This window comes from Callionymus lyra, chromosome 8, assembly GCF_982586985.1.
Source record: "Callionymus lyra chromosome 8, fCalLyr1.hap1.1, whole genome shotgun sequence".
NCBI lineage: Eukaryota > Metazoa > Chordata > Actinopteri > Syngnathiformes > Callionymidae > Callionymus > Callionymus lyra.
Genome location: NC_141825.1, coordinates 13,870,861 through 13,897,122, shown reverse-complemented (window position 1 = coordinate 13,897,122; position 26,262 = coordinate 13,870,861). Strand labels below are relative to the sequence as shown.

Genomic DNA, 26,262 nt, shown 5'->3' with positions numbered 1-26,262 from the left:
AGATTCAAGAGCAGCTTTATTCGCCAGTACATATTGGTATACATACATGGAGTTTGTGATGGTTGTGGACAACTCCGGAATTTGTATCAAAAATTGAAACAAAACAAAAATAAAACATAAATTTAAAAATAAACAAAAATAAGTCAACCCTGGTATAATGTAATCAGGAACCAGAAATAGGCTTTGAAAATGATTAATATTATAATTTCACGTGCTTTGGTGTCTTCTGCAAAAAAAAAAAAAAAAAAAAAAAAACAGTTAGAAACCTCACCCCTAGGCTTTGGTCTGATTGGAGCACAATTTTGAATTTATTTTAAAAACTATAGCAATCCACTCAAATATTCATATGTGAATATCTGAATGCAACATAAAAAAAGGGGTGAGGAAAAAATTAAAGTAAAGTACTTGCACACAATTTAAAATACTGGAGTAGTATTTATTGTTGTTTTGGTTGTTGTTGTTTTTTATTTTTTACTGTATGTTTTAACTAATGTATATGTATGTGTAATCTCTATTTGTGAAATGTCTGCTGTTACAACTCAAAACAACTATGAGAAGGATAATGGAATATATATATATATATATATTCATATATCTTAACTTCTATATATCTTAAAATGTTACTGTATTGCATTAGTCTAAGAACATTTCAAGTATCGAGTAGAAATAAGATCTGACCACTAAACCCCTCCTAATTACATTTGCTTCACTAAGACAGATGACGCCGGACGTCACCCTTAAATATTCGCATTAGGCAAATTCTAATTCTCAGAACGCCCTCTATTTTGGACACCTTCGCCATCCGCTCTGCGCATGCTCAACAGAAAGGGGCGGGGCCACAGGAGTGGGCAGAGCAGCCGTGATTGTGTGTGTGTGTGCGTGTGTGTGCGCGTCTCTCATCAGACACCAACGTGAGTGAGACGTGCTGGATATAACGGGATTTGTTTCTAGCCGTTAGAAAGTTGATTTTTATTCCACGGCCCGCGTGTCTTTTTTTCTTGACATTCCTCGGCCGCCACGCTCGTGCTCGCGCAGCCCTGGACTGACAGAATAGGTTTGTACCGGAGAGCGTCCTCGTCCCCTCCCCTCCATGAAGAGCTGCGATGCCCTCTGACTTCATATCCCTCCTCAGCTCCGACCTCGACCTCAATTCGCCCAAGTCTCTCTACTCTAAAGGTAAGGGACGCGCGTGGACATCACGACTGCGTGCGTGTGACGCGCTTCGACCGCGGGTTTTCCACGGATGCCCTGATGCCTCCTGTCAGGGCTGCTAGCATAGCTGCAGCTAACCAGTGCTAGCCTGTCTCCTAAGCTAGCACTAGTTAGCTACGACTGGCTTGTGCACTACCTGGTGGTGGGTTCGTGTCACATGTGCGCGCCTGCGTTGACTAGTTACGATGCTATTTGTTGTGTGTTGTTCCATGGACTGTGAGAAGGGGGTTGACATCGTTTATGGGATGTTTACTCATCATGTGGCTTCGTTTTCCAGCCATTGTTTAGTGGGTTAATCGTAAGTTAAGTCTGCTGGGGTGTGTGGCCGAAATGGGATGGACGTGTAAAGCTGCTGACACTGATGCTTATCTTACACCTTTCTGTGGGATACTGCTAATGGATACTATTTAATTAAACAACATACTTATATATATTTAACTAAGATATCACTGTGTTCACCTTAAACTGACTGAACATTAAGATTTTTATCCATCAACCCATATATATATATATATATATATATATATATAGCATGTAATGGCATTGGATGTTTACTATGCCATGATTGTTTTTGTACAATTAAATTTCTTACAAGAAACGAGATGTATATGTTCCCCCCTTGTAATAGTTTGTATAAAATACTGCTTATATCCTTCTAGTTGGTAGATATCACTGTGTTCATGTTAAACTGACTGAACATTAAGATTTTTTATCCATCAACCCATATATATATACAGTATGTGTGTGTATAATATATATATATATATATATATCCATGTAATGGCATTGAATGTTTACTATGCCATGATTGTTTTTGTTAAATTAAATATCTTACAAGAAACAAGATATATATGTTCCCCCGTTGTAATAGTTTGTATAAAATACTGCTTTTATCCTTCTAGTAGATGAGTTACAGGTATTGTCTCTGGAGGGTTTCCAGGCACGTTGAGCTAGAAGAGTCTATGAAGCAGATTCAATTCCAGGCGATGAGATAATATCGCATCTGGATAGATGACCGTGGTTAATTGAATGTCTGGCATTCTTTAATAAATAAAGGGTAAACAAAGATCAAACGAAACCGTTGTCAGCACCACAGTCTATATCAGGGGTTGGGTTTTTTTGGAACAGAAATATAACGGCAGAGAAATCAAAGATGCCATCATTTATATATTTCATATATTTTTTTATTTAGCTCGTAAGTCACTTGAAGGCTCTAGAAACGTTAGTTTAATGTGGATGCTACTTGAATCAGAATCAGATACTTTTATTGCCAGTGATGGAAATGCAACATAGGATTTTTTTTGTTGGCAATACCGAATAAAATAAGGTAGTAAGATAACACAAAATAAGCAAGAGAAAAACGGAACAAGGCACCATTGAGAACGTACCCCAATGTCAGCCTAGAATTGAAGTGTACTGGTATAACACGCTCAACGTTTCTTAAAAACTATATAAAAAAAATAATATTGAAACATTCATGTCTTATAAGAAAAATCGTGTAATCAAACAATGAAAACTAAATTTGATCCCCCAATTGTGATAATGATTATTTTTGGAACTCCTGTGGTGTTATCAGTTTTGTCTTGATCTTTAAAATAAATACTTTATTGAATTTTGTTTTGATTGTTTAAGCGCTTTGTGACCCTGGTCTGGAAAGCGCTATACAAATAAAAAATTACTTACATTATTAACGTTTATTATGCTGTTTTGATATTACTCTAAAAGAGCAGTATGGTAGTTTCTCCAGCCTTGTTCCTGCTTGGTCTAGTAGGATTTTAATCACTTTTTCCATATAATGTCATCTGTTCTACTTCATGTTGTGGAAAATGTAATTGTCATATTTTCTTGGCTAAAATGTGGTTCTTCAAGTGACCTTTTCAAATCACCTTTTACAAAGTAAACCAAGACGGTCCTCTATAGTGTTTTGAATGTCCTGTAAAGGTGACTGGCTTTATTGTATTTGGGTCATTGTAGATGTATCATCACTATGTTATGAGAATGAGTGTAACTTCCTCTGACAGGATAAGCGTCATGTGAGCCACAAATTACACACTACAAGCAGTATGATTAATAAAACTAGAAACTCTGTGTCCTATTATAAGACAATTAAGTAGACATTCAAATCAGTAAATGTTATCATTCAAAAACAATAAACAATATTATTTTACGACCTCTTTAACTCCAGCTTCCGTGATTAAACACAGGAGACTTGGCATTCTTGTTTGTGGACCCTTGGAACCAGATTAACCTTGAAACTATGGCGGATTTCTTTGAGCTCACTTTACTGCCTGAGTTAACAAACGGTGGAAAACTTTCCAAGGGTGGAACTTTTTTTTTTTTTTGTAAAATACAATGAGGATTACCATTAATAAGGTGATTTGACAAATGTATTTGAATCTGTTGTTCTTCCTCCACCTTAGTTAACAATGAGATTGTTCACACATTTTTGTAAATGTTCTGCATTAATCAACAAGGTTATATTAAATATATAACAACATTGTATATAAATGAAAACAAAAAAACACAATTAAAGTTGTACATTTAAATACTTAAAGAGTTTTTTTCCAATTACAACTTTGTGGTAAGCAAAGAGCCATTAGATATTTGCTTTAATTGTGTTTTTTCACATCCGTAAACTAACAAATTAAGACTCCAACGTACCATAAATCTTTCTTTAGGTTCTTGCTCCGTCTTTTCTCAATGACAATATTTGCTGACCCATATTTTTGGAGGTTTCTATGCAGAAAACCTCATGTGCTGACAAAGGAAATACAAGTAGACGTATTAATTCAAACTTACTGCTGACTGTTTTCTCTACTTTATCTTGTGCTTAATTGATATTTAAGCACGTGAAAGATGAGTAGATAATATAATTGGTGCAGTTGCCTCCAACTAACCACAAGAGAAAGGTTGTGTGTGATCTTGCTGGAGATAAAGGGCGTCTCTCTCGATGCCTGTTACACCCACCGCTTTGATTGAAGTCCGTAATGGTGTTATTACATGTCGCAAAAGAGAACGCCTTGCTCAACCTTCATTAAGGCTGTCTTGGAGCTGCCGGTTCCACATCTGTCGGGAGACTATGTTTAGCCAGTTATGATCCAGCATCAAACCTGTCTCCGTGACCCTGAATTGCTTCGTTGAGCCCGACACATAGTTTGGAGTGTATCACATGATGAAAGTGTATTTATAGCTCAGTAATTGGGTGTGTAGCACTTCCATTACTGTCAAGGTAGCGCTTGATGATGCAGATCTTTGTGCTGTGTGAGCTTAAGCTTTAGCAACGCAACACGACGAGCTTTATCTAAAAAAAATAAGAATGTGTTTCACATTTTGTGGTGCAAATTGGTAAAGAAATGAAAATGTTCAATTGTTAGTTCCATTGTGGTCAACAAATTAATGAATTATTTTTTGTTGTTTTATTTTATATTTCTTTTTATCCTCACCAAACCCTAGCCTGGATTTTTTTAATTAACTTTTAATGATTAACGCTTAAGCCGTTTAAATCAAACCCGTGGATTGAACTAACCTTCAGTGGTCATGTGTGCGTGCTCAAGTGTAAAATCCTTTTAAAGTTGCATGTTGACTGAAATCCTCTTGTCTTTTCTCGTCTCCTTCCTCACATGAAAACCTCTTCGTCTCCAGTCCCTCACTTCTCCAAGTGCACATTGTAGCACTATCTCCAACATTAGTGTGCGACCCACTGGCTGAGTAATCGAGGATGATCGATTTGTTTAGAGCATATATTGAACAGAATTTGTCCTTGGTAGTACACTCAGACACAAATTGAACCAGGAGATTTCAAGGGGATAAAGAATAACAATAAGTGTCCTTCAATACAAGCAGCAAGACCAGCTTTGTGGTAAGATTTGTTCGCAAAAGATAATGATCATCCTGTATTATTGTTCAAAAACGTCTGTGCTTTGTAACTTTATATAAAAATGTTATTTATAGGGGTCTAAGAAAAAGTACTGTATTGGTATGTTCTCTTTTTATTTAGTTATTTTATGTTTTATATTTCAATAGTGTGTGTTTAAAAGACAGTTGTTCGTTAACATTTTTACAATTAACACTTAAGTATTTACAACGTTTATATATTTGTGTGCTGCAGTAAAACCTCCGGCCACTAGTTAGCAACATTCGTCATTTCCTCCGTGCCAAAGGAACAACAAAAACAACGATATGGCAGCGATGACTGAAAATGAAAGGATACACCAGGCTTTTAAAGCCGATGTTTGGACTCATTTTGGCTTTAAAACGAAGCAAGACAGTCTATAAATCATATGCATCTACTATGGCTGATGTTAAGCATGTAATGGCATTGAATGTTTACGATGCCATGATCGTTTTTGTACAATTAAAATTCTTAAAAGAAACAAGATATAGATGTTCCTACAGTATCGCAATATATCGTTTCATCACACATGTATCGCGATGTGTATCGTAACGACAGATTCTTGCCAATACACACCCCCTAGTTATTTATGGTTGATTTGGCTGTTAAGACAAAACTAATTGAAAATGACATCGATAAATACCTTTCTTTAGATGCAACCTTTAACTGCATGTGCAGAAAGCTGCATCATAAAGTAGGACAGCAAAGAAGGTTATCTTACCTGGACATTAAATCCTGCATGTTGAGCAGCTTATTTAAAGTAAGTAAAGCGCCTCACAGGATTTTCTGTTAAAATTTTTTTTATCAGATTGTGGTCACTAATGTTTGCCTCGGTGCTTTTTTACTATCAGTATTGTATCGTGTTTTTGTCACCTGTTTTGTCTCATTAAGAAGGTTAAGATGGGTTCAGTGTAACAGAGGATTTGTCTAGAATAAATATCCAGCAATGTGCACGACTGATTAAATTCCCTAACAGAACACAGCGTTCTGGAGTTATGTTTCTGTAAGGGTTGATATCGTAGCTTCCACGAATTTAAAGGTAATCCGTTCGTCAGCATCTGAGGTTTGACCCAGTCATTTTTTGGCGGCCCGGACGGTGCCATCACACACACGCTTCTGAATTAACCGAATATGGAGATGCATGTATTCATTTGTTTAATTCTGATTTTACAAAATTATTCCTGGTTAGTAAATGTTCAACCAATTTCTGCTTTAAAAGTTAAGCTGATTATAAAGGCAGTTTTTGTTTCACCATGATCTACAGATAATCAAATAAAACACCTGTATTGTTGGATTGCAAAGTGCGTTACTTATGAACCTATTAGTTTTTATTAGATTGTGTCAGTATACTGATATATCAATACATTGCTTGAATCTCATAAATTCCCAATTTAATTCATGTGGTGATGATCATAAACGTATAGCTATGGAGATGCCAAACAGAGATGCGTTTACGGTTCACTGTTGAAGTCTTAAAAAAATCGACTGAAACAAGAACTAAATTTAACTTTGTCACCGATGACCAACAATGACAGAGCAGCAAGTTCACTTCCAGGTTGGCTCCAGTCAAACAATGCTTGTTTAAATGTCATCACTAAGAGGAATAGAATAGTGTTTTTTGTTGATTTGATGTTAGCTGGAAAAAACTGAGCTAAAACATTTGACAAAACTACAATTAAAAAAACTAACTATTATTGTTGGTCTTGAGCACAACATGGGGAATCTGTTCTGTCCCCAGTTTTGAAACTTCCGATGTTGCTACAAAACTAACCTCATAATTAAAAAGTAATGTTATATACATGATGTTTACTTCATTTCCTTTGAATTATATAACACTTTTGTATAATTGAACGTACCAAGCAACTCTGTGACTAAAAATAGTTTGCATCATTTAAAAAAAGATCTTTTCAAATATTGTTATAATTACTCTTAGTAAAAATTGTAATTTGGATGATTTATAGTCAGCCCTTGAGACTAACTGGGAAATGTCTGTTTTAATGTTGTAGTGGGAAATAAAATGAATAACTCTAGAATATAGACGAATGAACATGATCACATTTTATTAAAAGTCAACAATACATCATATTAAAAATATAGTTCTGTCTTTTTGTCCAGTATATTTCATATTTTACAGCATTTTTTTTCCTGATCCAGAAAGTTGCTGTCCTATAATAATAGGGGATTTTTTCTGTTGACTTGGGAAGAGAGACATACATTTATACTACACTGCCAACAGTATTTAACAGAAAATATTGTTAGTGATGCTAGTGAGACACCATGAAACAATAATGATGACAAGTATAAGCAGTGAATATCTAAAAATGGTGTGCTCTTGACCTCTAGTGCACCGAGAGACTCCTTTGTGTTTCTTGCAGCTCATGAATACTGAGATGTTTTCGCCATTGTAATTAAAGCAGCTATTGTTGATAAGTGAGCCAGATTGGCGGTCAGCGTTTTTCATTTATAGAAAAAATATTGTTGCCATGAATTGTCTATTCATCTCTCATCCCCCGGCTTAGTCCCGAGGAATCTGCAAAGAATTAAAATGAACTAGAGCTTTTCTGGCAACACTTTTTGGCCTGTTTTATGCGAGAGCTGCATAGCTATGTGGTGAAGTAATCAAATTGTTGAAAGTGTAGGCTGGACAACATGACAGAGCTTACTTTTTTTGGAAGTATGTTGTGTCCCAGATGTAAACTTGGGTCTTGGCTGTCGGAGGGTTGATTTTGGTGCACGTCAATCTCCTCGGTCCAAACCATGACTTTGGGTAAACCCAGAGTTTTTTCTGTCGTCGTGTCGGTTATTTAACTGCAAAATGTGATGGTAAATTGTTCAGATAATCCCAGAATTGACGGCAAACAAGATAAAAGATAAACAAGTTTTTTTGGTCGTTCGATTGAGCATAACAACATTGCAAGATGGTATTAAAGAAGAATGCTACGTTCTTTTGATTAGATCCAACCACCGGGAATTACCAGATTGTATCTCATTTCCCTGTGATAAACCATAACCAACACTCTATTTACTCAACTTTGCTTTTATTAAAGTCACAAGTTTCCCCTCGTGGCATGAGAATAAAATGCAGAAAACATTTCCCCAACTGCAGAGTTGCAGGTGATCAGTTCCGTTAAAAAAAGTCTTGTGACTTTTTGTGGAGACGCTTTGTCGTTCATCGCCGATGCCAGGCTTCGGTTGAGTGTGCCTTTCCAAACAGTTGGCGGCGTTTCTGCAAACATTGTTTTGCATACGATCACTCATGGGTGAAGTTGAGCTGGAACATAGAATTCACATTAGGCTTGTAGAGGCAATCATTCACAGTTGCAGAATGTTAATGTTAAATGGTATTTACTCACATTTATTGACTAGAAAAAACATTAACACAATTTAAAACAAGTATCCCTTGCGTTTTAAATAATTAGGAAAACAAGCCATTTAAAAAAAACCTTTTTTTCACAGTTTTATTTGTTTCAGTTGTACTAGTCTAAGTTCCATCTACTAAAGTGTTGCAGTGAAATGATATTCTTGTAGCTTTTGTATGTTAAAGATTGTATTTAAAGCTGATATTTGTGCCTGTGGTCAAAGAACTTTTGTATGACTGTCACTTTGTAATGAATATACTGAGAATATGCTCGAGGCAGGTTGTACATTCATTCACCAGGTCAACATTTGTGCACTCGTTTGTGGGATCAAGGTGGTAATCTTCATGGCCGAGGTCATGCTGGGATGCCAGTCAACAATAATACAGTTGTGTACAAAGACTTACTTGCTTAGACTTACAAAGACTTCTGTAAGCTGTGAACAATGCACAAATGACACGAATTCAAGTTCATTCCAAGGCCTGCGTACAAAGCTGTCATTATATGCAAACAGCTCCAGGACAGAATTGCTTACGAGTGTAGCACTTTGCTCGAAGACTATTCAAGTTATTATCAGACTTTCAACAACATAACTAACACTTTGATCAATCTATTGAAAAAATGATCTGTGGCAAATGTATCAGTTGCAAGATTGATAGCTTTATGCACGTCTTATATTGCTATTTCGTTGTTTATCTTGGGTGCAAACATGAATTAACTTTGTAGTCTGGTTTATTTCAATACCTCGTGTGAAAATTCCTGGTTGCTATGACAGTTGGTTTTGGCCACGAAGTACACTAAGAACCATATCTCTTTCATGTACAAGACAAGCCGTTAGGTAAAGGCTCAAAAACTTCCATTTACTCCTCAGTTGGCTTCATATATGGTTGTGCGTTTTTTAAATCAAAATATTCTGCACGGATTTTGATTTAAAACCAATGTTACTGGAATGGAAAGTCAATATTTTTAAGACCATAAAAGCTGAATAGTCGAGCGTTAACATGACCTGAGGGACGAAGCTGTTTACAAGTCTTTTCTTTGCTGAGGGAAAATTGTGACACGTTATTAGCGAAGTGAGAATCTGCAGCGATATTGCCCATCTGTTTCCGAATTCTCTTGATGTTTCAATTCTCAGCAGCGTATAATTTGTTTTTCACAATACACATGGTAGACAATTTCGATGTGCAGAGAGTAGACTGAAAGAAAACCACGTTGAACCAGACTTTCTTCGCGCATCATATTTGTGTGAATAACGAATAACAAAGTGCTAATGGCTACCCTTTGAACAGAGTATTATTTATCAACCCTAGTTATAAAAATGTAATCCATACTAGGCATCAGGTGACATCAGATAAGACACATTCATAGAAATACTGTGAGATAAGAAATCATTTTAACCAGAGTTGCATCATCTTAAGTCCACATTTCTGACGGTGTAATGAAATAAACCAGCCTTTGTCAGCCATTTAAAAGTCAACATTTCTAGGCTAAGGAGGTGAACTCACTGTTTACATAATCTTTTGTGGTAAACTTCCTCCTTTAAAACACTTTATTGGATATTTTTTCTTTTCAAGCCAGCCGCACAAGTGCTATAACCCCAGATTATATTTCACTATTGATTAACAAGCCTGATTATGTTTATAGTTAACAGTTGAATTGGTTCACTTTTTCTATGCTTTACTAACATTTCTAGGCAGAAAAAGGAGGCTTGGTGAACAAGAGATTGCTTGGAGAAAATATGCTACAGTTATACTTGCTTTAGACTGACATCAAAATCATTCATACAGTAGACCCTGTGTGCCATCATCCATTTATATTCTGGAGCATGCATAGTACCCAGGAGTACAAAAAAAACAAAAAACATTCCACGTCTTGCATTCCGTTCCACGTGTTACAAGAATGGATCGAGATTTAATTTATTTGTAAAATATTGATAAACCTCACACAGAAAGTCTCAAGAAAATAGTAACGATCTAATCAAAAATTGAAAATGTGTAAATGCTTTATGTGTAAAAAGGTGTCTTGTGTGTTTGAGTGAGAGTGCTTTGTGTTGACTGTGTATCGACAGCATTATCTACGTCACGGCGGTGGTGGATCATATGTCCTTCCAGGTTCAACACTCTGTTTCTGCGAAGTCTTAGCAGAGTATCGGATGTCCACTACTCATGCATAGATCTACCGACGAACAGCTGAAATATCCATGTCAGGGCCGTGATACCTCCATGTTTCTTAGCAACGAGACTTGATTCCAAATCATCTGCATATATCTGCCTACAAACTGATTTTATTCCAGCTCACTGCAACATGAGTCTTTGAATCAAAACGCTATCCAGTACCGTACAACATCAGCACTTCTAATTGCACAGATGCCCATGGGAGGCTATTTTCATCATTGAGTTCCCCTGGTAGATTTGACTGCAGATTTTTTTTGTGCAATAAAACCTATGCATTTCCTATATGACATCAGCCATCACGTTCTGACATATATAGTATGTACCATTCTTGCCTTTTCTTGAAACAAATGTAGATGTTTATATTCACCCAAGACAGTATTGAAGAACTTGTTTTCTTTACCATCCATAAATCTTTTTTTCTACTTGTCCAATAGTTTTAGTAAAGATTCCCAAATTTCCATGCACTTTTTACCTTATAGAAATAACAAGCCCATCATATATAACAGTTGGAAATTACAACACATCTAAATTCCAAAGCTCAACTAGATGACCAAGTCACCTAAAGTGGCTTATTTTAATGCAAAAGACTAACCGATCCAATCTTACTGTTTCCCAGTTGGGTTTCTCTTATTATGTCTAAGAAAGATTGATTGGCAACTTTTGGGAGAAAACTTTTTATTTTTTGCTGTTTTTATCACTGTTCTTCAGTCACCCCTCACATCTTTTGACTCTATTTACGGTAGAAGATTGAGAAGTCAATTAAAAGTTTACCTTTTTGGCTCACTCTGGTAAATCAATTTGGCATTGTCGAGACGGAATGTTGCACTGACCTCTTCACTGTGTTCTCTTATAAACAAATACTTTGATTTGACTTGGTCGGATGTCCACTTCTTTTTTTGTTAACACCTTGTTCACTAAAAACACTACCTGTACCAAAGAAAAAAAGTATTTGTAAATGAACACATTTTAACAAAACACCAAGAAACTTTCTCCATGAGAAGCAGTGATCCATTTCCAACCCAGTTACTCATTGTGGAGGTCAAACATTCTCCTTCAATACACAGGGTTTTCCCCCGAAAGGCTTTAGCTGAACATGGTTTGCCTCAACACTGACATAGTAGTGAATGTGTATCGAACTACGTTTGTTTTGCATGACCAGGATATTTCCCAGCTCTCGACTATTATCACATGGGACGGAATCCATCACCCTAGTACTCGTCCAGGAATGTGGTAGATCATGTCAAATGGAATCGTTCAATAATGTAAGAATTCTTTCTTAATGCTCCATGACAGAATCGGTATATGACCTCCTTCCCAAAGAGCTCCAGCTGCAGCCGTCGTCCACCCAGACAGAGCCAGCCACCATGAGTCAGAAGAGTGGGGGAGAAGCCGGCCCTCCTCCATCCGCGCCATTGGCTTCAGGTGAGATATCGCTTAACCAAAAACATGCTTTTCCCTTCGCTTAATTCAAAGCAAACAGATTTCCTCTGCTAGAATAATGGAACCGGTATTTAAGAGTAGTTAATAAATATTTCTGTAACGTGTATCTGGTTAAAGCAGTGACTAGGGCGGTGGGCATGTTTGGTTCTGGACTGTCTGAGGGTCCATCAGCTGGTCTACTTTGTCAGTGTTGGGTTACACTGCTGCTGACTTATTGTTGGTGACAGACAATCCTGCTGTAGAGCGGCATGGCTTTTGTAGTGTTTAATATTTACTCACAAGCAAGTTCTAAAATGTTTGCTGTTTTGAACCAACTTGTTACATATTTTCTTTAAAAAAAACATGTAGAAAGTACTTAAAGATTTTCATCAAAATGCTTTGGCTTCAAGAAGTGACGCTGATTTGTTGCTGCATGTTAATATAGAATATAATTTCACATGGATTCCTTCAGCAGAAGCGTTTTCTCTCATTTGCTTGGATTCTTGGTTTGTTGTGGTCTTTTTAGGTAAATATGTTAAATATCCTTAAAACCTAATGCGAGCAGGTTGTGCGTATAAACTGTACATTAGTATACACCCTGTTGTTCCGAGCTCTTGACTGATGTTTTTCACCATCAGGACCTTAGTGACCTGTGACCTCAAGTTGTGTTTATTGAAGGGTTGTTTAGTTATTCTTTGAGAGTCATTTGTCACATCACTGATTGTCTTTTTTTTCAACAGTGAACCAAAGAGATTGTTTTAATGTTACTTTGAGAAGTTACTATTCACCAATGTTACGGTTATACTGTAGAACTACTAAGATATTCATTAAGACAAAAATACATGACCTTTAGTTCAGAAAATAGTGCATAATGAATTAACACTCATGTGATGAAATAAACTGAGTGAAAATAATAGAAGAATTGAGGAGACATTCCGGATAGTTTTTCTAATTCATTCTCATTGTTTCCGTTTAAAATCAGTTTGAAAAGCCGCAAAAATGCCTGGAGCAGAAGATCTTGTTATTACAGCAGTTATAACACTGCAAACAATTATTCTTTCTGATTTTAAATCCATGTCTCTCAAATTTTGCCATTCAACGCAGCATGAAAAGTCATGGTTAAAATCTGAAAACATTATTATTGCAACAGTAATATATATCAAATCACAAATCACCTTTGATAATGAATCTCTCCCACCTTTTCTCACCATGCTTGTCAAGGCATGCCAGTAATTCCCCACTTCCAAACATGGAATCACATGTTCTTATCAACTGTCAATAAAACGATGGAGGTGAAAAAGAGAGAGTGCTCCCATTTTTGGCTGATCCAATTTATTGATTGACAGTGGTTGAGTCTTGAATGATTAGCTCTCTTGTTGCTCATCGGCTGTCTCGTTTTTATTGCAGGAAGTTCCCTCTGAGGCAGGGAGTGTCTGCATATAAAATGGTCTGCAGTTCACTGCTCCATAGGTCAGAGGCTTGTTTATTCTGTCTCCATGGCTACGCTCAGTCCCAACCAAATCTTCCAATTGGCATGCACAAACTACTTTTGACTACTGAATGCACATTGCACAAATGTACTTTAATCTTGGCAAATTTAATTTGGCCGCCACATGCCAGCTTGCAAATTTGGCTGTCCATTGAAGTTTCACACAATTTTTTTCTGTTTCTTTCTGGCAATGTGTATGTTACAATTTGTAGCTTGCTTTTGTTTTTGTAAACAAAGCATGCAAATTTTGTCACAATTTTTGATTTTAATTGAGAAAAAAAAAAGGTTTATGGAAATCTACAAAACAAATCTGGGACTTTGTTAAATAAATACCCTTCTCAACTTTAACTTCAGAGTGTTTGATCAATGCTTGAAGGCTCTCGCATGCTCAGTGAGGGCGTAGGACCCATTACAGACTTTTGAAATTAGAGTTGGGAAGAGGGGAAATCGATACAAATCATGCAGAAATTCAGCTGCTTGAATGGGACTGCTAGCCTGATCTTTGGTGAACATCCATGCTAATTGAGTTATGTGTATATACTACAGATGCCACCTCTTCCACCTCCAGCCCCTCTGCATCCTCATCCTTGGCCATGGGAGCACCATGCTCTGGTCCCTCTTCAGAACACCTCAAGCTTCCTCATCTACAACCTGCTGCCGGGGAGGGAGCTGGGAACTCGGACGGAGCCATGGCGGTCACCAACAGAAGCGGCGCCGGAGTAAACGCGGCAGCGGGAGAAGCGGCGGCAACGGGAATCCAACAGACTCAGAGCACCCCATCGAAACGAAGACCTGTACTGAGTATATCCCCGCCACCTGAAGACCTGTTCGATGACAGCCAGATGTCCTGCCAAGATGAGCCCTCTGCATCTGGACTGCCGGACTCGGAGCACAGCAGCAGCATGTGGGCCGACGAATCGCTGTCCAACTTCAGTTTGGTCAGCTCCATATCGTACAACGACAACACCGAGGTGCCACGCAAGTCCAGAAAACGCACTCCACGCCAGCGCCCTGGTCCGAAGCCGACTCCTCCTGAGGACAGCATGGATGTCTTTGATGCGGACAGCGCCAAGGCACCTCACTTTGTACTTTCTCAACTTGGATCTGACAAGTCCAGCACTATAGCCAGGTGAGCTTCATATTAAATGGTAAACATTTTCTTTCACTAGTAAAGCATTTGATGTTAAGCTGACTTCAGCTCAGACAGGTCTTCCTGAGAACCTTGAAATCTTGAAAAACTTCAAGTATTGAAAATGTGAAAACATGATAAGTTAGATCTTATGTTGACTTGCAATCTCAAAATGTCTGGTAACAGTTGTTTTTAATCATTTACAGATGTATACGTAATCAGAATAGCAAAACTAAAAAACACTGAATTCCAAATGGTATTCAATTTTAAATTCAATTTCCTTAAGCTTTAGGAACCCTAGGTGACGTCACTTTCACATGTTATGGCAGCAAGCCTAACTAGGTTCTTAGTTCTTAATTATTTAATTTAAAAAAATACAAATTTTAGGTACATCACGTAATTGAAATACAATCATTTATCATCATTTGCATGGGTGATTATACCCCAATTTGCCATGGATATTATTTTAAAACGTATTTGTTCTCGTACATTAAAAGGTAACTCAATAATATTGCTTCACACATCTCAAACATTAGGATTTAACAATGGAAAGCGTCACAAAGAGGAAGCTCGCTTTCAAAATCAAATACAAAATAAACATCCTTGAAACTCAGGAAAACGTTGTCTCATCACTTGTAACACAAGGTAACATTTATCAAGAGCACTATTGCCTTTAAAGGCCTATGAACAATCTGCCAGTTGAGAATCATAAAAGATGTGATAGATTTATAAAAAAGTTTTCCCAAGTCTTACTCAAGACAACATGATTAAACAATCAACCTGTCGCCCCGCAGCTCTCATGAACCAGGAAGTTTGGTGAAAGGAGGTCTGCTCACGGCTCAGTTCCCTCAAAGGAGTGATGGGAAGGAGTTAAAGATTATTGTTCAGCCGGAGACGCAACACAGAGCCCGCTATCTGACCGAGGGCAGCAGAGGTTCTGTCAAAGACCGTACACAGCAAGGATACCCAACCATCAAGGTAAAACCGAGTTAAGACCGTTCTCTCAAATTCCATCTGGGAAAAAATATCTAATTTTCCTACAATTTGTTAGGCAAAGCCTCCAATGTTTCCATTCCATTTATCTCCTTTTTTTCCATCAACAAATTCCCTTTTTCATCCACAGTTGGAAGGCGTGAGTGACCCAGTTGTGCTCCAAGTGTTTGTAGCCAACGATGCAGGCAGAGTTAAGCCTCATGGTTTCTATCAAGCATGCAGAGTCACGGGACGGAATACCACTGCCTGTAAAGAGGTGGACATCGAAGGCACCACCGTCATCGAGATCCCCCTCGAACCCACCACCGAAATGACACTTGCGTAAGAGTCATTCTTCTTAAGTTCATCACAATGTTATCGGCACATGGGTTTTTCCAATGAGCTTCAATTCAAATAGGTTTTTCTTATGCATGTTGTTTTCACAGTGTGGACTGTGTAGGGATTTTGAAGCTGCGTAACGCTGACGTGGAAGCTCGAATTGGTGTGGCAGGATCCAAGAAGAAAAGCACTCGTGCCAGACTGGCCTTCAGAGTCAACATCCCTCAACAGGACGGATCTGTTCTCACACTACAGGTCCCATCATCGCCTATACTCTGCAGTACGTTCCACACAATATTGAAACATATAAAGAAAAAGTTTAAATTATTATTGAGCTTCCTGTTTCATAGATTCAAGATGATGCAGGTTTTATCAATTTCACTGCTTTTTTTCTAGCCCAGCCAGCAGGGGTGCCAGAGATCCTGAAGAAAAGTCTCCACAGCGGCTCGGTAAGAGGAGGAGAAGAAGTGTTTATCATAGGAAAGAACTTCCTCAAAGGAACCAAAGTTGTTTTTCAGGAAAACATTGCAGGTGAGAGTGATGTCATATGCTGATGTTGGTTTTCATTCAAGGTGATGAAATTCATGTTTTTGGAAAAACAATTTGTGCTTGTAGATGACTCCTCCTGGCAAGCCGAGGCAACTATAGACATGGACCTTTTCCATCAGGTAACCGCCTACAGATGCAGGTCTTGTTCTGATAGTTTGAACCTTTTTAAATAATCCGTTTGCCTTCCAGAACCATTTAATAGTGACTGTCCCACCGTTCCACAACCAGTCGATATCATCTTCGGTTTCTGTGGGAATCTTTGTAATGACAAATGCTGGGAAATCCCACGAGGCGCAGCCGTTCACCTACACTCCGTACTCAGGTAGAACCCAAAATGAAGCTCTGGGACACATGAGTAGAAGTGCAGAAGATTGTCGGATTATTCTTCATTCACAAATAATTCACTTTCCAGCCATGTTTCTATGCAAATGATCTGGAAGATGTTATCACAGATACATTTTTAATCTACTGATTATGTTCTTCCCTTAGCCAATGATCCAAACACCATAGCGATAAAGACGGAGGACGCGTCACTTGTCAATACCTGCATATTCGACGTTCAAATCAAAACTGACATAAGCGAGAACCCTGTTCAGCCTTGCAAACGCCAAGACGACACCCCCATGGAAGTATCCAGTAACCCGCCCTCTTCAGATGTTTTTAAAGTAAGATTTTATACTTTCAAATGACCTAAACCTTAGAGATATGTTTTGATCTTGGAACTTTTTTTTTCCCCTCAGCCGTCCTCTGATGCGCTGGCCTCTGTTCAGCAGACGTTAGAGATGAGCTCGGGCCCGGCCGTTGATGGGTTTCAGAGTTCCATTCCCATTCTACAATCAGACGATGTGGAACTGCCACAGACTCAGCCAGTGTTCCCGAACCTTGAGCCCCTTGGCACCATCCAAAAACAAGACATCGTACCCACAGCAACCTTCCCCGTGTCAGGAGATCCGACAATTCCACCCGTCACCCCCGAGGTTCCGCAGCAGTTCCTGAGGGATCCACACGAGAGCCTGCCCGCCGAGGCTTCCAACAACAGTGGCACAGTCGTGGTTGTCACCTTGCCTCAATTATCTTCGCCCTCCCAGCAACAGCCACAGTCGTCTCCAGTTCCTTTATTCCCCCAGGAAGAAGTCGACCAGCTTGAAATGGCCGTCCGAGAGTTTCACCCCGGAAATAACGCTACACTCCAGCAAGTCTTGGAGGCGGCGCAGCAGCAGCTGAACTCTGTTTTGTACAGCCCCACCCCCTCAGCCGACTCGCTGCAGCAGCATGTGCAGGAGAACATGAACAGCCTACGACTGGGGAACACGGACAATCCACTCTCACCCCAGCAACAACTGCAGTTGCAGCATCAACAACAAATACAACAGCAGCAACAACAGCAGATACAGCAGCAGCAACAACTACAACAACAGATGCAGCAGCAACAATTACAACAGCAGCAACATTTACAACAACAGCAACAAATACAACAACAACAACAGATGCAACAACAATTGCATCAGCAGCAACATATACAACAACAACAAGTGCAGCAACAGCAAATGCAACAACAGCAGATGCAACAGCAACAAGTGCAACAACAGCAGATGCAACATCAACAAGTGCAACAACAGCAGATGCAACAGCAGCAACAAATACAACAACAACAACAAATGCAGTTTCAACAGCAACAGTTGCAGCAGCAACAGATTATTGACAGCCTTCAGCAGCAACATCAACAGCAGCAGCAGCAGCAGGTTATAGAATCTATTCAGATCCAACAACAACTTCTCCTGCAACCACAAGACCAACAGCAGCTGCAACAACAGCAACAAATCATGGAGAACATTCAACAGCAACAGTTGCAACAGAGTGCGCAACAAGTCCTGAACAACATCCAACTTCAGGATCAGACACTTAATTTACAGCAGCTTCAGCAACAGAACCAGAGTCTGAACAACCTTCAGGAGCAGCAGGTTCTTGAGAACCTTCAGCAGCACCTCCAGGCAGAGCTCCTGCAGCCTCAGATCCACCCAGCACCGCAAGTACAGCAACCGGTCTCTCTACTGCAACAAGCTGGCGAGCTGCTCACGATCCAGACCAGTTTCCCGACCCCTCCTCCATCTCATACCTCTCCCCCGCAGCAGCTTTTCCAGTCCCCGAGGCCTCTAGAAGAGACCCAGAGTGCCCAGCAGCAGGCCCAGGCTGCACTCATCCACAATACCATCTCCGTTCTGACCGGTGCCGGACTGAACTCGGACCAGCAGCCCGCTGGTTCAACACTGTACCTGACGACGCAAAGCCAACAGCAGCACCAACAGCCACAGCTGGCATTCATTTCCTCCATGGACACCTCCTCTAGTCAGACCCAGTCAGTGGCAGTGTTCCAGAACCAGTCACCAGCCCAGATAACCCAAATACAGCAGCAAAGCACTCCAATGGAGCAGCAGCAGTCTCCTCACCAGAACCAACAGCAGCCGCAGCAGATTCCAATCAGCCAACAAGGCTCTTTGTTCCAAAGTCTCCAAACCAACTCCCAGGGTAACCCAGTTCCTCAAGCCCAAACCACCGGCTTACTTCTGTGCACCACAGACTTGAACCCGCAGGCTATAGCTCCCACCATCCTCTTCAGCGCTCAGTCACAAGGCTCGTCTGCGATGGAAAGCATGAATGTTGGAATTCCCCAATCGGAGACGGCAGAGCCGATGTCGTTCCAGGACCAGAGTTCTTCTGCCAGCGGCTCCACTTCCACCCAGAACCAAGCACAGAACCTCTTCCAGGAACAGCAGCCAATGCAAGTTGGCTTGAGTGCAAACACCGTTCGCAACAGTCAACCCGTGGAGCTGTTCCTGCCTCAGTCGTCTCTGTCCAACATTCACAACTCCATCGGCTCCCAGGAACTGACCAACCAGGCCGCGGCCCCCAACACAACCATCTTTGTGGTGCAGGGAGGCGTCAGCGTGGTTGCCAGTCCTGGCCAGCAGCCACCGGAGCAGCTTTTCCAAACCACAGTGGGGGGGAACGTCGCTCAACAAGGACAGGCCAACCTGTTTGTGTTCGGCCTCCAGAACGGTGAGAGAGAAGCAGCCGGAATCCAATAAACACCGCAGGAATCATAAGAGGCTTTACAGTAAAGGCCGTTGTCGTGACAACACACATGCATGTGCAAAAGCACACACACAAATTGAATAAAACTTGACTGATAGTTATAGCTAGAAATATTCTTTAAAAATGTTTTTTTTCTTTAAACTACAGACATGTATAGATAAAGCTGGGAAATCTATTAACAAAATTACTCAATTTTAACCACAACAGGAAAAGAAAAGGCAAAGAATTGAGTCAATAAAACTAATTCAAGAATTACTTTTGTCTAGCAGTATAAATTGAATTCAGCACAACTCCACTGGCCTGTCGGAGCAACCACTGAGAAGAGGGCAAGAAAAAAGTCCAAGTCAGGGCATGAAACTGAGAAATGTTATTTAAAAAGCTATCTAGCAGAAAGGAACCAGATATAACTTTGTGTACAGAAACATGTCAAACGTATACATTTTAAAGAGAATATGGTAGTGGTGTGTAATGGCAATAATCTGCCAATACAATACAGGAGCAACGATACCATATATTGCAATACTGTAGAAACAAGGATATATTTGTAGTATTGCACTTGGTACTTGTACTTTGGTGTTGCAGAATTTACAGACCACATGACTTGACGAAGTCGTAATTGCTTTAATTAGCATTGAAACCAAAATATGTCCAAACATCAGCTTTAAAAGCTTCTGAAGTTGAGCATAGACTTCTCACTTATTTAGGGTGATTGAGAACTAAATTGTCTGCGGGTGTGAGTGTGACGATTAACGGTAGAATGTGTGTGGAGTCTACTGTATCCTCTCGTCCTCAGTCATTGCCTGGAATCTGGCAGGATTGCATTGGTCCTTTAACAAATGACGGAAGTTTAACTGTCACACAAAAATTAAGGGCATCAAAATTTGCATGTTCATTTTTACACACTTTTTATTGAAATATAAACCACAAAAGAACTATAAAATGTGTTTTCATAGCAAAAATAATTCCATAGCGAATCGAATGAATATTAATACATATATTTCTGTGTATTGATATTTTCTCCCAGTCTTAGTACAGTACATGGTAACAAATATTCATAAACTAACAGGTTCTTGGGTGTTTTCTAAACATCAACTTTCTTTTTTTAACTCCAGACACGCAGCAGCTACTCAACTCGTCTGGACCAACCCTACCGTCTCAGAATCAGACCCAGAACTCCGCTCACATGCAGCCTCTCTTGGACCAGCCCATATCTCAGGCTGCGACCCAAATCCCAGTGGCCATGCACAGCACCTTGCAGAACTCCCTTCAGGCACAACTACAGTCCAGCTTAGAGAACGTCATGCAGACGAACACGCAGGCAGCTCTGCAGTCCAGTTTACAGGCCACCATGGAGACCGGCCTGACGACCCCCATGCAGACCAACCTCCCCGCACAGATACAGAGCAGCTTACAGAACCCTCTATCGGCATCATCCAACATGGACAAGATCGAGGACATCCTGGAAAGCTTGCAGAAGCAGTGATTGTGAGTTTTCTAGCTGAGCAGCAAACATCTACGTGAAAACCTGACTCAGTGATGATATAAGAAATATTTAAGTCTTTCCTTTAACCTAGACCCCCAATTTTAGCCCATGTATGTCATTTTATATATATTTATCATAAGTTAATGTACTTCGTCGATGACTCCGCTTTAGTCAAGAGAGGCCGGGCGTAATGGCTTCACCCGTCAGTCTCCAAGATGCAGTGTTCCGGCCTGTAGTTGAGCAGCAGAGTCTATTTTGATCAGATGTGAACAGGATTTGAATGTTGGTGGAGGATCTAGTGGGTGTAGAGGGGCTGCCAGTCTAAGATTGAAAACTACAGTTTTTATTTCTGCCTCAGTCCTGATGAGAAACACTTTTGAGCACAAGTTTTATTTCAGACACGCTTTGAGGGTGTCTAATATTTGCACGAGTTTGAGGTTTAAGGGTTGATTGTGGGATTATCACATTTAAATGTAAATATGTTTCATATGAAAGTAAGCAACATAGACTCGCACAACAACAAAAAAAACGACCTTGATTAGTTAGTATATGAGGGTAACTGTTGGCCGTAACCCACACCAAATTATTTCCTTCTTCCCGTTAGCTACTAGACCAACAATTTAATCCATAAAGAGATGGACATCTGATAAAGCAACCCCTCAAAATAAATGTCTTCACACTATTACAGTGTCAGCTCTCAAATCCCCAATGCAGTTGTTTATCTTGGCATATTTATGGGCCACATTCAGGAGCATCATCTTTCTGGTTCTACAGCAATGTTGTAAATGAAAAGATGAGTCCCTAACTGGCTAATCAATACCAATATACCGGTACAAACGGATCCAGGTAAACTAGTTGGATCAAGCCGACAATCAAGAGTCTGGCAGTTTAAAGTAGGAATGTCATTTTTGCACTTTAGTCAAACACAAATGTGTTGAGCTCTTTCCAGCAGTAATTGCTGAGATTTGTCTAAATCATATTAGGAGTTATCTATCAATTATAGGAGTGTGAGAAATAATGAGCAAAAAATGTTCCACCCATTCTTTATGTTGCTTAAAGGTCGGGTCAGGAGTGAGGCAGAACTAAGGAAAAGCAGATTGTACATAATTAGAAGAATTTGAGACAATAAAATTGAAAACTATTTTCCAATGGAGAAGAAAGAATGAAATAAATCCAGACCTTAGATGTACTCTGAGAGTAAAGCTTTAAATTAAGTACATTTCTAGAATGTTACGTCCCCCCTAATCTGTCCCGACGTGGTTGGAACAACCACTGCACTTTGTTTGGAAGCTGAGCGGACATCCTGGATCAAAAGGAAAGAGGGAATATCGGGGTGATGGTGGTCGTCGTCTCTCTGGGGTGTTTTGTGTGTGTACCTATGAAGTTGTTTTTGTTGTTGTTTTTTGAAGATTTCAAGTGATATTCCCAGTTTGAAGCGTGGACAGAAGTGAACTTTCCACCAATGTCGTGTGGTTTTATAAACATTTTATCTGAAGCACTTTATAACCGCGTTTGTGTAACCAGCTAATCCTTATATCCGTCCACAACTCGTAAGAAAAAAAAAAAAAGCGTCTGTCTGGTTCCATGTTTGTGGGTTCAATCCCTCTTTGTATTCAGTCAGTGGTCCAGTGAGTCTGTCCTGAAGACCTTCCCCACAGAGGCGAAGCGGGTCAGTGGGGCTTTTGTGAGACAAAACACTTCAGATTACACTTCTCTGTGAATTCAAGTGAAGGATTTCATCGACTGGTTTGTTGTAGCTCTTAAGATTTCTACATCCCCCGTGTCGTGAAATCCAGCACCCCGTCTGGATGGTTGTGAAGCGACTGGAATCTGTTACGCTGCCATTTTAAATCTAAAGGTGCTATGAAGGCAGAAGTGACGGACACTTCTGTCGCGACAAAGACGGTTTTATTCTTGTATATCGATTAGCACTGGTGTTGATAGTTTCTGGCTGTTGTTGTGGGCTCAGTCTGGACGCTACCAGACGTACCAAAGCTCCCGTCATCATCGCTGCCATCTTGTCTCGTGATATGTTTACTTATTTGTACTAAATTTATGCAGCTCTTTCACTGACGGCAGGAGGTTGTTTAGAAGAGGGTACCTTGTCTCCTCCCGAGTGCAGATTTACATTTCCACCCGTTTGATACCATTCTGCTGTATTCTTCATATCTTATCGGCCAATTTGTCACCATCGACGGAAACATTTTTGGGCGGAGAGGCGCCGCTAACATACATTTGTTTACATTTTTCATAACCATTTTCTCGTCCTGCAGCTGTTAGTGATCCATTTTTAAAAGTAACTTATCTTTAATAGACTTTTGTATCCATGTATCGAAATGTAGAGTATTTTTGTAACGTTTGGTTTTACAGCTCATGGCAGAACAGAACAGAACATCGTTGTTTCCCTGAAGAAGAGAAGCAGATTTCCTTTCTCGATTTGAAGGCAGCACGCTTCCAGGAGGTTTTTCCTAAATAGCTGAATGCTTGTTTAAGCTTTTGCTTTTGTGCACTTTACAATTGACCTGTTGAGAGAATGAAGTTCTTCACTCTTGGTCCAAATAAGACTTTTTAAGTCTAGATGCAGCTCTCCGAGAAGATCAAAAGATTGCAAGACTGTTCTGATTCAAAAGTACTCCTGTTGGTCATTTCGGTGTACAACAGCTTTGTCACAGTATCTTTTAACAGGAAAACTAATCAGTACTTGTTAATTCACTGTATTCCTAGATGTATTTAAATATATATGTATATTGTTGTGCAAGTATTAAGCTAGCACCGTGAAGTCTGCTTACAACATCCCACTTATATGTATATATTTATCCTTTTTTCTGTGATTTTTAACTTGAAACTTTTGGTCGTAAACGTCTATAAAATGTCTGGTGACAGACAGACTACAGCTATGACTATTAAAATTTAATCCATTTGGCTTTTCTGACATTATTTTCACTGTGATGCAGTTTAAACAGACTTGGGTACTTTAGGAGTTAAGATCAGAGTTGATTTATGTTTAAATGAAAGGATACATTGAGGAAGGGTGTCCTTGGAAGCGTGCTGCCTTGACGAACGCGAAAGGACGAGACTACTTGTACTGCTCGAGCAATACAGTGAGCCGAAGAGGCGGAGGAGTGTTTCTATGCGTTTGTCACATATCTCAAATGGCACTTTTGACTCATCCATTAACTGTAGATCAGACGGTCGTGAGCATTCCATAACTCGAGGGTGAGGGAGGTGAAGAAAGCACATGATATGTGGGGGAAAGAGGAAGTGTGGATCTGTTTGCCTCCTAAAGCCATACCAACACAGCAAGTCATCCTGTGACTTCAGCTTTATGAATGTAATTCTTACCTCATGGTGTGGACCAATTAGATTCAAGAGAGCATCTATTCTGAGGCGGGGGGGGGGGGGTGGCTGGTGTCACCGTCAGATGTGGTCAGCGTTGTGTTGTGTGGAGTCGGTTTTTTTTGTTGTTGTTTTTTTTGCGTCCGTTTCGAGCCACCCGGGATGCTCCATAGAACTCTCCACCCGGCAGAGAAGATGGATGATAGCACAGACTTGTCCCTCAGTTGTGAGCGTGAATATGTATTTAAATGTGAAGTATACTGCAGGGGTATACATTTCAGTGGTGACGCTTTCTAAAGAACTCTGTGTGCCTTGATGACCGTTTTTTTCTTTTGCTTTACCGGTGTCCCAATGTGTCATTGCTTATTATTCGGCTCTTTTTCCATCAAATCAGCGCCCCGGCAACCCTTCCCCGCTCCTCGTCACCATCTTCCCGAAAAATATTTGTGAATCAGCAGGAAAAAAAACAAATATATTTTTTCATGCCTCATGAGATTTGTACACGTGAGGTCAAAGGGACGAAACCAACGGAGATTGTTTGAATGGAAAAAAAAAGAAGCTTTCTTTGTGTTGATGTGCTTGTCAACATTTACTAGTGTTGCTGTGAAGTGCGTGACTTAAAAACAGAACAACCGTGTTAAGGTGACTTAATTGCCAATAGTGTGAGCTGTATCCGTGTGTCATCAGTTTACTCACCCGTTCCCCGGTTTGTTTGGCCCTCGTCCTCCCACGGTTTAGGTCGAAGCTGTTCTGTGTCGCTTGAGCTCTAGTATCTAGCCTTACAACCCTGCAGTAGGGACGACCGTCGACCCCCCCATGACCCCACCCGGAGTGATTATCAAACATCTGAACTATTATTAACATGTACTTTGCCTTGGTCTGGACATTTGTATACTTTCAGTTTATATCTGTAATCCTGCTGCTACATTAAAATCAATTAATAAAAACCTGGTCTGTCTTTCATTGTGTCAACTGTTCAATAGAAACTTTTACAGAAACTATGTGTTGTGTAAAAAGATAAATAATTCATTCCTGAAGAGCTTTCGTAAATAAACGTCAAAATGATTAAAGTGTTATATAAACACGACTATATAACTCTGTCCTCGGGACAAACCGCCGAGCAGCTGTTGGTTAGTTTAGCTAATGATCTGCTTAACAAAAACTTTGATTAAAAGGCATATTCCGTATTATTAATGAAAATAAAAGCTATAATACTACATAAAAAAGTAATAAAAAAGCTCGTGCCCTGTTCATCTAAAGCGACGAAGTAGAAAAATCTTTTTAAGTCGAAGTTTATCGTACTTTAACGTTGTATATGTCACGTGGAACTGAACTACTTCCGGGATTTTACTTTTCAAAATAAGAGTCCGTCCGAAATACTATTTGGAACTTTCAACCTTATAATTTACTAAGGAATGAGCTCTTCTATTATGGTCTGGTATCACTGTCTACAATGATTAAACATCACAAATGAGAATATAAACTATAGTTAAAGTGGTAAATAAATTGGTTCGAGTTGAGCTCAAAAGGCCAAACACACGTTCTTTATTTATTTTGAGTAACTATGCATTTGTACATAAAGGTGAATTAATGAATAAGTTAAAAAATAAAACCTTATCAAATAAATATGTATTATGTAAATGTTTTACATTTTTTTGTTAACAATAAACAACCATAATAGACATTTTTAATTTACTAACATCTTATTATCAAGGAGCATTTGTTTTTGCAGATCTCCCATAAAACACTGGAAAATATGCTGCAGCTCTCTCCGCCAGACTGACAAATTCTTCAACAGATTTATGGATCCAGATGGTAT

At 39.6% G+C, this 26,262-nt stretch overlaps 1 protein-coding gene across 2 annotated transcripts; it reads left to right on the top strand.

Annotated features, from left to right (window-relative positions):
• Nucleotides 1–919: 919 nt before the first annotated feature.
• Nucleotides 920–25,390, top strand: nfat5a (nuclear factor of activated T cells 5a). 2 transcript variants are annotated; one of them, XM_087798314.1, is made up of 12 exons: nt 920–1,176; nt 11,928–12,056; nt 14,089–14,671; nt 15,466–15,649; nt 15,795–15,985; nt 16,090–16,262; nt 16,379–16,513; nt 16,598–16,650; nt 16,721–16,853; nt 17,021–17,196; nt 17,272–19,588; nt 20,737–25,390. In XM_087798314.1, exons 1-12 carry the CDS (start codon nt 1,104–1,106, stop codon nt 21,105–21,107), a joined length of 4,518 nt encoding a protein of 1,505 aa, XP_087654440.1. In that variant the 5' UTR covers nt 920–1,103; the 3' UTR covers nt 21,108–25,390. The 2 variants fall into 2 exon arrangements, with proteins under 2 accessions (XP_087654440.1, XP_087654441.1); XM_087798315.1 differs by lacking the exons at nt 920–1,176; nt 11,928–12,056 and adding an exon at nt 12,110–13,523.
• Nucleotides 25,391–26,262: the final 872 nt, after the last annotated feature.

What these genes read in the sequence shown, in the direction of transcription:
- nfat5a (XM_087798314.1), top strand. Translation starts at nt 1,104, where the DNA reads ATGCCCTCTGACTTCATATCCCTCCTCAGCTCCGACCTCGACCTCAAT. An exon ending in ATCCGCGCCATTGGCTTCAG is followed by an intron (nt 12,057 to 14,088) that starts GTGAGATATCGC and finishes TATATACTACAG; the next exon opens with ATGCCACCTCTTCCACCTCC. An exon ending in ACCACCGAAATGACACTTGC is followed by an intron (nt 15,986 to 16,089) that starts GTAAGAGTCATT and finishes TTGTTTTCACAG; the next exon opens with TGTGGACTGTGTAGGGATTT.